General features: G+C 38.2%; 1 protein-coding gene across 2 annotated transcripts in view; it reads right to left on the reverse strand.

Moving 5' to 3' along the window:
* Nucleotides 1-1044: 1044 nt before the first annotated feature.
* Nucleotides 1045-11133, reverse strand: part of Bcap29 (B cell receptor associated protein 29) — a 41585-nt gene continuing 31496 nt past the window's right edge. The window contains exons 6-7 of one of the 2 annotated variants that reach the window (XM_021179045.1): nucleotides 6439-6539; nucleotides 1045-2066 (exon numbers count right to left, since the gene is read on the reverse strand). In XM_021179045.1, coding sequence (XP_021034704.1) covers nucleotides 2031-2066; nucleotides 6439-6539 — 137 coding nt within the window. In that variant the 3' untranslated portion in view covers nucleotides 1045-2030. The remainder of the gene's footprint in view (nucleotides 2067-6438; nucleotides 6540-11133) is intronic. The other variant, XM_021179044.2, reaches the window with a different exon arrangement.

The following is an 11133-nucleotide window of genomic DNA, read 5'->3' on the forward strand; positions in this document are numbered from 1 at the left end:
AATTCCTCAAGTTTTTGAGTTATCTAATTACAGATCTGTAAAATTGAGAGTTGAGGTCTAAGATCCCCTAACTGTAAACTTTAAAGTGCTTTTCTGGTGAAACTCTCAAATCCAGGAATTTGATAGGATAACTTTGAGAATCATGTTAGTTTCTATAGTAACCCTTATCTCAATATTAATAGCCTCAATTTGGAAATGAAAAGGAGTCCCAGAGAATCTGGATAACTTGTCCAAGTCACATGACTAAACATGCATGTGGTGAAGCTGGGATCAGCTCTGGGTTCTAACTCTAAAGCTGTGCACTTTCTCTTGGATTTAATGTTATTCTGACATTAGAGCTGATGTCTGCAGAGTAGCTCAGGGTCTATACTTACCGAGTTGCTGTCAGCTGACATTTCTTTTTTTTTTTTTTTTTTTTTTTTTTTTTTTTTTTCCGAGACAGGGTTTCTCTGTATAGTCCTGGCTGTCCTGGAACTCACTTTGTAGACCAGGCTGGCCTCGAACTCAGAAATCCGCCTGCCTCTGCCTCCCGAGTGCTGGGATTAAAGGCGTGCGCCACCACGCCCGGCAGCTGACATTTCTAAGTGTAGGATTTGAGAAGTCATGCGCTCAGTTTCCTCTCATTCAGCACGCCCTCTCCTCTACCTCTGGTGCTGTCAGCCCACAAGGTGTAACTCCCGAATTTTACCCCGAGAGTGTCTTCCTCATGTCTGTTTTCTAGCACTAAATCCTAACTTTTATCTGAAATACAACTAGGTATTACTCATTTTACCCACTTTGAAATGAGAACAATTAAATATACATAGAATTGGCATTAAAATTATAGATAAAAACTAGAGAATAAAAACTCCAATTATAGCCGGGCGTGGTGGCGCACGCCTTTAATCACAGCACTCGGGAGGCAGAGGCAGGCGGATTTCTGAGTTCGAGGCCAGCTTGGTCTACAAAGTGAGTTCCAGGACAGCCAGAGCTACACAGAAAAACCCTGTCTCGAAAAACCACAAAAAAAAAACAAAAAAANAAAAAAAAAAAACCCTCCAATTATTATTTTGCATTTTCTTTTATATTTAAGCATTTTAAGACAAGTGGCTTTTCACAGTTAAACACTGAAATAACCTAAATCATATTATTACACTCACTACTTCTACATGAATATTTGCATGAAAACCTGTATTTAACTTTGAGAATATAGAAACATAGTAGAGAGATCTGTATGATACCAGTGCATGAATACTGAGGTAATACCAGTACAATCAGTAACTTTCACAAATAGAAAAAACACTGCTTTTAGGATGTCGTAAATAAGCTTTGTCAGTGGAGAAATCCACAGTGCAACATAAGCTCAATTCAGTGGTATGACAGTTTTGCAAATGGGCATACATTCTATTAGCAGATGACCTTGAAAAGACAGACTACTGATCATATATGACTAAACAAATGATCAATAGTCTTATAGGCACAGAAGCACAGTAACACCACACACTATCAACAGTGCTGTCATATTTAGAGTGGATTGTACAATCATTAGGCTTAAAAAGCCCTAAGGCCGTAGTTTTCGCTGTTCTCTGACTTCTCTATAAGCACAGTGGCTAACTGTGGTTATTTATCCTTATTTCCCTGTGAAAACATTTTCTGATACTGAGTTCTCTTTTCAAACACATCATTTTTACCACTACCATCATCTGATTATTACTAAAAACACATCAAAGCTTTCAAAGCTAATAATGGTTTCATGCAACTTCAGATCTAATTTGGGAAGTAAATGCCAGCAAATGAAAATTTCCTTTTATGGGTAAAGAGCCACCATATATCAATGCTATTAGCAATATGTAAATATGGTATTTAACATGCTTATATTTTTCAAAAGAGCTGAAATCCATACTTTATATCTGAAATCTGAAACATTATCAAATACTTTGGAAATGTCACTACTGTATAGCCTATGTGGGTCTGCAGGCGCTAGCACAGCTTTCTTTGTTTTCAACTGAACTTTGACAAGGTGTATTACAGTCTTCTTTTATAAAGTTAGTTCACAGGCCTTTCTTCTTCTCTTTTTCTAAACGGTTCTGTAAGAAAAAAATAGCAGATTAAGAAGCAAGTTCATAGATACAAAGGCTTATATATAAATGGTATTCTGCTAGTCATTAGAGAATTAAAATGTGAAAATACGGATTGAGAAAGTTTGAAACTTTAAATACTATAAAACAAAAAATAAAACCAAAGACTGTTCAACTGCCATGGCCAGCTCCCCCTCCCCCTTATCCTTCTTTCTGTCCATCCCCCCCACTTCCTTTTCATTTAGTCCTTCCCAAATCAGAACTGGCTCCTCACACCGTTCTGATCATGGTGTACAGATTATTATGAGAATGTAGCTCTAAACAGATGGGAAGTGAAATAGAAGTGAACCTTAGATGAGGAACTGGATTAGGAAAGCAAATGTTTCTATCAAGGAAGAGACCTCACCGAGTGGGGCTGCAGAACTGGCTTGTGCAGAGTCTAATGCAGAGTGTTGGGTGGAGTATCAATGCTTTTAAACAACAGCATCAAGCAATCCATTAGGACAAGGGGGGTATTCTCAATGGCAATATATTACTTCTACTTGTTTATACATATTTGACCACTGTACATATAAATCAAAGTTTTAATGGCAATGCCATGAAATTGGTATTCAGGGCAGTTTCCTATGTGAAGGGTAATTTATAAAATGAATTTAAAAATTAGCAAGTGCTGATGGTTTGCTAATAATACCTAGTCAGGGTTTTTTTGTTTTTTGTTTTTTTCTTTTCTTTTCTTCAAGAAGACAGCCAGGCCAAATAAGAAAGAGCAAATGTTCTGAAGGGACTGATTTCTAATATTTATTTAGTGCTGTTAGCAGGGAGGGGCCCAGCTAGGGAAATCCAAATGGATTTAAAAGCTGCAAAATGAGATTTGATTACGGAAAAGGAACCAGATTTTCTACCACCTTTGTTTCTTTAACATTTAAACAACTGTTCATACTTATTTCATTCAAACTATCACAATTATATAAAATTAAGAAAACTAGTACGGTTTCCAAGTAACCTTAGGATATTAATAAGTTAGTAAGGTTGTTTTGACCATAAAAGTAAAATACATGAGGACAAGCTAAATTCAGCTTAAGAGTATAGAATGATTTTCTGCTATCTTTTGCTTGGTCAGAGTATGAACATTAGAGTCACTTGTGAAAACAATGGGCCCATAAAATGACTTATTTATTTATTTATTTATTTATTTATTTATTAGTTTATTTTATAAGCACTGGTTTTTTGCCTGAATGTATGTCTGTGTGAGAGTGTCAGATCCTGGAGTTACAGACAGCTGTGAGCTGCCATGTAGGTGTTGGGAATTGAACCCAGGTCCTTTGGAAAAGCAGTTAGTGCTCTTAACCACTGAGCAATCTCTCCAGTGCCCATGAGATGACATCTAAATTTCAGCATGTTTCTTAGGTTTTCATGGACAGTGGAGCCAGGTGGGTGGGCAGGAAAAAATGTAACAAATCAACTAAGCATCTTATGGCTATACAGAGACTTTCTTGTTTAAAAATATCTAAGGTTCTTTCTTGAAATAGGATCTGGTTGGATGCTCATTAAGGTATCCATCCTATCTCTCATTTAAGTGATGATGTAGCCAGGGCACCTGGATGTCAGATGATTCAGAGGTTAGGGGCTATTTAACCCTTTAAAGGATATTTCAGGAAGTTAGAGTTTCAGGTAATGAGAGAGTAGGCAGACAGAACAGCATTAGCAATAGCAGAAAGCCACCACTCTAGCCGTGGGTGGAGGCTTGAGATGTTCAGGTGAGGCCCCGAAAATGGAAGCTGCCCATTGGAACTGTGACCAGGGAGAGAGGGGCTAGAGGACAGAAGGAAATGTCACCTACAGCAGAAGACAGGAGAGAGAGACCAGGGGCTTCCCTGTTTCTGCCTTCAGTTTTCTACTAATGCCTCTCACCGACAAACCTGCCCATGTCAGAAAGCAGGGGTCTGGAAATGTGCATTTCTCCATGGGGTGGAGCATGGATAGAAGAAGAACAGATCCAAGAATACACAGCTCAATGACCAGAAAAGGCTGAGGAACCCAGTTAACCAGGAGGTTGTTGAGAAAGATTTCCTGACTTTGCTGCCCAGCTTTAAATGCTCTTTCTACTTCAATAACTTCAGAGCAAATTACATAAAAAATGTTGATTCTTAACATCTTTTGTCCACTAATCGGAGATAGTAGAATATGTTAATATACTGAGTTGCCATAGAGTGAATGTGACACTTATACAAGACTGTCAGCCAGGTGCCTTATTCCAGAGCCTCTGAGTGAATGTGGTACTTAGGAAACAGAATACAGACAGGTATTAGATGAAGGCTTACATGTGTGATCAGATAAGGCTCTAATCAATACAGCATGGCTCTTAGTTCATCTAGGATGTGGTTCCTTTCCAATGAAGCATGGACAACAACTATTTTCTTGGGCAGAGTATAACTATAAGAGCTTTCCATATATTTGCTATGAACAAAGAAGCTCTAAGCGCAAAGTCTTTTTTTTTTTCTTTTCTTTTCTTTCTGGGCATAGTGAGGAGATGGAGGAAATCTTAACTGTTACACATTCTTCATGGTTAAGGAGTTACCTACCCCTAATGAACTGTTAAAGTTACCATCAAGTGTCACCACAATGGAGACATTAAGCAATGGACACTAAACTTTAGTTTAGACTGAGGGTATATTCTTTGTTTTCCTTTTTTCAGTTTAGGGCCTAAACATTTTTGGTACCTTGAAAACTCTTTCCTCTCAGAATGTGTGGGGAAACCATGATGGTTGAGAATACCCTCACTTCACAATAAGAGGGGTAAAGTGTACATAGACAAGAGGCCTCAACAATACTTCTTCCCTCCCCCGCTGAGTACTGAGGATGTCACAGAGTGGTGCTTGCTGTACCTTGAGGAGGTCAGCAATGTCAGGATTTCTACAAATGCAAACATCTACTCTAGACCACATACGTTGGCCATTAGTGTCCCGAGACTAGACTATATGTCAGGAACGGGAACAAGTCTATTCATGTTTTAGATTGCTTCTTGCCTGGGTAACTGAGGCTGGAATAGCTGACTGAGGTTAAGCCAGGCTGTCAGTAAAACTAAAGAGGAAAGAATGTTGATGACAGTGATAGTTCTTCTGTTATTCTTTTCTCCCTCCCTCTCTCTCACCCTCCCTCCCTCTTTCTTTCCTCCCGCTCTTCTTCCCTCTCTTCCTCCTTTTCTCCCTTATTTTCTTTGAGTCATACCCAAATGCTGGGGTTAAGGGTGTGTGCCACCATGCTTAGCTAACAGCTGTCCAGGTTTCTTGACTGTTTGTATCAGCTAGGAAAAGTTCCAAGCACGCTGCCTTTCATTTAGTTCTCAACACTCCAGTGAGCAAGACTTTATTATTGTTTCAGTGTTACAGATGAATTATGTGAATTCATTCAGATGGATGACGTCATGTCAGGATCATAAATCTAGTATTTAGACTGATACAGGTATTTCAAGTCTGATCCCAGAGTGTCTGGGTATAATGCCTATTTGTCACACACCAAGGCTGTCTCAGTATCAGTTCTTCCAATGTGTATCTGGCTTTAAGCTCAGGGCTACAACACTTGCCTATCACACACTAGGCCTGGATTTGATCTCTGTCTGGCAGCACCCTCCCTGGCCTCACCTCAAAAGAGGGTGACTGGGAAATAAATTCAGGTTGCTGCTTATGGTGGTTTGAGTATGCTTGAGCCAGCATACTCAGTATAAGAGTTGCCTTGGTTAGGGTGTCTCTTTACTGCAGCAGTAAAATCCCAACTAAGACAGTGATTGACAGCTAAAAAGAAAAAAGATAGACCTAGGTACGAATGAATGCTTGGAACTGACTCTTGCTAAATTAGACACAGAGAAAGAAAACCCATGGCTTAGATTTGAAGCTACTTTAACAAAGACTTTCCCCATCTTTAAATCATCTTTTTGGTGTAAATCAGGGATTTGAATGCCATAGTTCTTTGCCTTAAGATACCAGAAACAAAGACTGGAGTAGTGTGATATGAAACTTCAAATTTTAGTCTTACTTTGGCATAAATATGGCAAACATTCTAGATGATGAAATACAAATTTTTCCAGAACCAGTTTTTTAATGCTTTTATTGTATAGTTCAATTATTTTCTTTAAAGCAATTATTTCTTTAAAGTGGAATGTTTTAAAAAATAGCATGTTAGTAATTCTTTATACTATGGCTATCTTGCACTTGGATATAATGGCCCAATCTTTATCCTTTAGGTAAATCTGGCTTCTCTGGTTATTTAATAAAGCCAGGATTAAACACCCTGTTTGCATTTGTGAAGGGCATGCAATGCAAATAGTTTACTTAAGTAATTATTATTTCAAAAAACTTTAAATATACAAATACATGTCACCAACCTGAAGTTCTGAGTGTTCTTTCAGGAGTCGATCATACTCTTTAGAAAGTCTCTCTGACTGAATCTTCATAGTCATTACATCATTTTGGGCCTTAAAAAGGGCTAAAAATATCCAACAGAATTTTATTTTGAAATAATTTCAAAGAATTAGAAAAGATTCAAGACTTAAGAATAGAACTCTTATACAGTATACACTCAGACACCAGCTGTGACTGTCCTGCTTCGTATTTTTACCATGCTTTCTACACACACATTTGGGAAGTTTCAAAGAACATGTCTTCTTTCTCTTTATTTCTTCATTGTGTATTTTCTAACAATAGGGCATTCTCTATCATGACCACAGTATAATTACTAAATTTAAGAAATTTAACATTGACACAATACATTTAATTTAGTCACTCAAATTTCAATAGTGACAGCAGTTATAACTATGTCATTTTATATTTTACTTCTACTTCAAGATACAGTAGATCACATTTACATTTCATTTCCACGTTTCCTTAGTTTCCTAATTTTTTTTCTTTCTAATCTCATTGCAACTTCTCTTTTGTAACACTGACACTTTAAAGAATACAGGCCGCTTTAAAATAGATGATCTTCATTTGGGTTTGTCTGCTGTTTCCTTCTGACTGAATTCAGGTCATGCATACAGGTGAATACGATATTCATCCATACGTACGTATGGATGCATACATATTCATCCATACAGGTGAATACGATAAAAATGATGTTTAATACATCCCAGTGCCACCAGAGAACAACCACTTCCAAAGACCTTCCACGTTTCACTCTTTCGCTTTGGTTACTGTTTTCTCATTACCAGAGTAGCAATATGTGGGAAGATAAATTAGATGAGGAAAAGATCCTGCTCCCTTGTCAAGATGTCTGGCTGCCTACTTATTGTCCACTGATAAGTCTTGCCTAAACCAATCATCGTGACAGTTGCCATCTTCTAACCTGATCATTTTATCTCTATTACTCAGTTAGAATTGTACTGTATTTCTTTCCCATCCATACAGTGTAGTTGTTTTCAGTCTTCCCAATGCTGGGTTCCTTTAGTACAGTCCTTCATGTTGAGGTGACCCCAACCTTAAAATCATTTTGTTGATATTTCATTAACTGCAATTTTGTAACTAGTTACATCCAACAGGTTGTGAACTGTACATCTGCCATCCATGCGTCATCAATAGAATTCACAGTTTCCTGTTCTTCTCAATAACTCAAATTCCCTTAGGTTAGGTCAGAGAGAACTTCAGGCTCCTCCCTCCAATGTCTATGCTCGCATTCTTCTCGGTCTTCCTTCTTTCCCTCCTCTTTTCTCCCTCTTTTTTCTTTTCTTCCTTTCATTAATTCATTTGTTCTTTTTAAAAGGAATTTCTTTATTTTCTGACACATGTTCCAGACCCACTGTAACCTTCCCTAGCATAGGGGAGTACTTAGGCATTATAAAACAGTCACCAAAAGGTCTCTTTCTTTTTTTTTTTTTTTTTTTTTTTTTTAATTTTTAATATTTTTATTACATATTTTCCTCAATTACATTTCCAATGCTATCCCAAAAGTCCCCCATAGCGCCCCCCACTTCCCTACCCACCCATTCCCATTCTTTTGGCCCTGGCATTCCCCTATATTGGGGCATATAAAGTTTGCAAGTCCAATGGGCCTCTCTTTCCATTGATGGCCGACTAGGCCATCTTTCCATACATATGCAGCTAGAGACAAGAGCTCCAGGGTTCTGGTTAGTACATCATGTTGTTCCAACAATAGGGTTGCAGATCCCTTTAGCTCCTTGGGTACTTTCTCTAGCTTCTCCATTGGGAGCCCTGTGATACATCCAATAGCTGACTGTGAACATCCACTCCTGTGTTTGCTAGGCCCCGGCATCATCTCACAAGAGACAGCTATATTTGGGTCCTTTCAGCAAAATATTGCTAGTGTATGCAATGGTGTCAGCGTTTAGAAGCTGATTATGGGATGGATCCCTGGATACAGCAGTCTCTAAATGGTCCATCCTTTCATCACAGCTACGAACTTTGTCTCTGTAACTCCTTCCCTGAAAAGGTCTCTTTCTAGGAAGCATAGAGATGGTAAAGTGCTTGCTGTTAAAGGACCTCCAGTATGTATATTGAAAGCTAAGCACAGCTTTTTATATATTTCCTTTTATTGGATCCATAATTGTAAATTAAATATTAAACACTGATTTTTGATAAATTTAATATGATATTACTTGCTAAATGTATGAGAGGCAGATTGTGTTATCATTATTATTTTTGGAGGTGGTAGTTAGACTTCATTGGGATCACAGCCACAATATAAAGAGTTATGACTTAGTTTTTTTTTCTTTCTTTCTTTTTTATGCCTTCGTTTTCAGTCTGCACTGGACCATAACGACATTTCTTAGTCTACTATGATGCATGGTTAGTGCTGTCTTCAGACTGTCCTGAGCATGTTTAGGAGCTTTCTGGTATCTAAAAATCAAAATACTTCCCTCAGACTAATAATGCCAGATTAGCTTACAATGGTAGTTACAGAACAAAACATCCACCACCACCACACACACACACAAATGTCAATGCTATGGTATGAATTTACATATTGAAACAACCATTTACACATTGAAACTTAACCACCACAGTGATGGTATTAGGAGGTGAGACTGGAAAATAAGCCACGAAGACAGAGCCCTCATATCAGAGTTTGGGTCCTAACTGGAGATCCTAGAGGGCTGCCCTCCCTCCATGCTCTGAGGACAACGAGAAAGCACTGTCCGCAAGCCAGGAAAAGGCTGACACCCGCTTGCCATCTTCACTTCATACTTCCCAACCTCCAAAACTGTGAGAAATTAATTTATGTTGCTTATAAGCTCCTGGGCCTACAGTATCTTGTTATACCAGCCAAAATGGACTGAGATAGTTTGGTCAGGGGTTGTATTAAAATGGGGCTAGTTTTAATGTTAAAATGATTTATGCTTAATGATTATACTTAATGAATATGTTATTTAGAACATTCTAGAGATTAACCCATCAGTTACTTACTCTTTTACGTTTTTTTGTTTTGTTTTGGTTTTGGTTTTTTGAGACAGGGTTTCTCTGTGTAGCCCTGGCTGTCCTGGAACTCACTTTGTAGACCAGGCTGGCCTCGAACTCAGAAATCCGCCTGCCTCTGCCTCCCAAGTGCTGGGATTAAAGGCGCGCGCCACCACGCCCGGCTCTCTTTTACGTTTTTAATTAACTTTATTATAAAAAACCTTGGAAATAAAATATAAGACAATGAAATTAACCAGACTCAAAATCTACACCTCTTCTACACAGAATTGCTATTCTGAAGCTGTCACATGGGTTCATTTTTAAGGATCTCAGGAACCACTTCTGCAGATTACCCAGGAGTTTCTTCTGCTTATTACTGAAAGGACTTAAAACAACTAATAGGCCAAGGGTTTTCATTGCTACTGATCAAGTCAAGATATGATCACATTTCTTACTTTGCTTTGCATCTCAGTAGACATCAATAGCCCTGATAATTACTTTCAGATCAAATTCATTCTAATTAGGGAAGGCTATTACTGTCTGGAGGCCTCTTGGATAGTTTCCCACTTCTTTACCTCTTGTTTTACACAAATGACAATACTGTATTTTGGATGCTTTCCACCTTTTGGAATGTATCTGCGACTAAGGACTTATGCAAACGTTCCATCTGACATGTAAATTTGCTTCTTTAAAGCTGTATCATTTTGGAAACAGCATATATTTGAAAAACATTATTGGCCCAGGAGATTTGAGGCAATATATCTAAGTTACTGTTTTGCTTTTCTTCTATGTATGTGTGTGTGTGTGTGTGTGTCTGTCTGTCTGTCTTTCCTGTGCATTTGTGATTTGGCTGAATTTATGTCTGTGTGAGAATGTCACTCTCATGCTTTAAAACCCCCAAATAGGGCTGGTGAGATGGCTCAGCAGGTAAGAGCACTGACTGCTCTTCCAAAGGTACTGAGTTCAAATCCCAGCAACTACATGGTGGCTCACAACCACCTGTAATGAGATCTGATGCCCTCTTCCAGTGTGTCTGAAGTCAGCTACAGTGTGCTTATGTATAATAATAAATAAATTTAAAAAACCCCCAAATATTCAAGGGTGTCTACCTCCAGTTAGATAGTCATGAGCTGCCATGTCGATGCTGGGAATTGAATTCCAGGGCTCTCAACTGCACAGCCCTTACTCCAGTCCCGTTTCACTTTTATCTACAAGATGGGTGATCACTTAGAGCTTTAAAGAGATGCTGAGATACTTTCCCAAAATGGCCAGATTCAATCAGAAGCTAGATGATATCCTAGTCCCTAGAACCCTTTAAAGTACATTTATCATTAACATAGAAAGTAAATAACTGACATATAAGTAGGCCAGACCATTTGTTATCTTTCCAAGTGTTGAATTTATATTTATGGAGTTATTTGCACACTAGAGGAGAGGGTAAGACTGACATAGTGTGTAAATGCATTGTATCACTATGATTTCTATCAGAGATAATGGATATTACCAGCCAAGCACTGCCAGAAATGGAAGGAACTGTTTTTGGAGGCACTGGCAAAACCGATAAAGTTGGGCTTTTGTACAAAAATTATTATAATACCTGAGCCAGAGGAAAACATTTCACTTGGAAAAAATTTATAGATTTAGTGCTGGTTTCTTTTCAGTTTTTTTTTTTT

Source organism: Mus caroli, chromosome 12 (assembly GCF_900094665.2).
Source record: "Mus caroli chromosome 12, CAROLI_EIJ_v1.1, whole genome shotgun sequence".
Taxonomy (NCBI): Eukaryota; Metazoa; Chordata; class Mammalia; order Rodentia; family Muridae; genus Mus; species Mus caroli.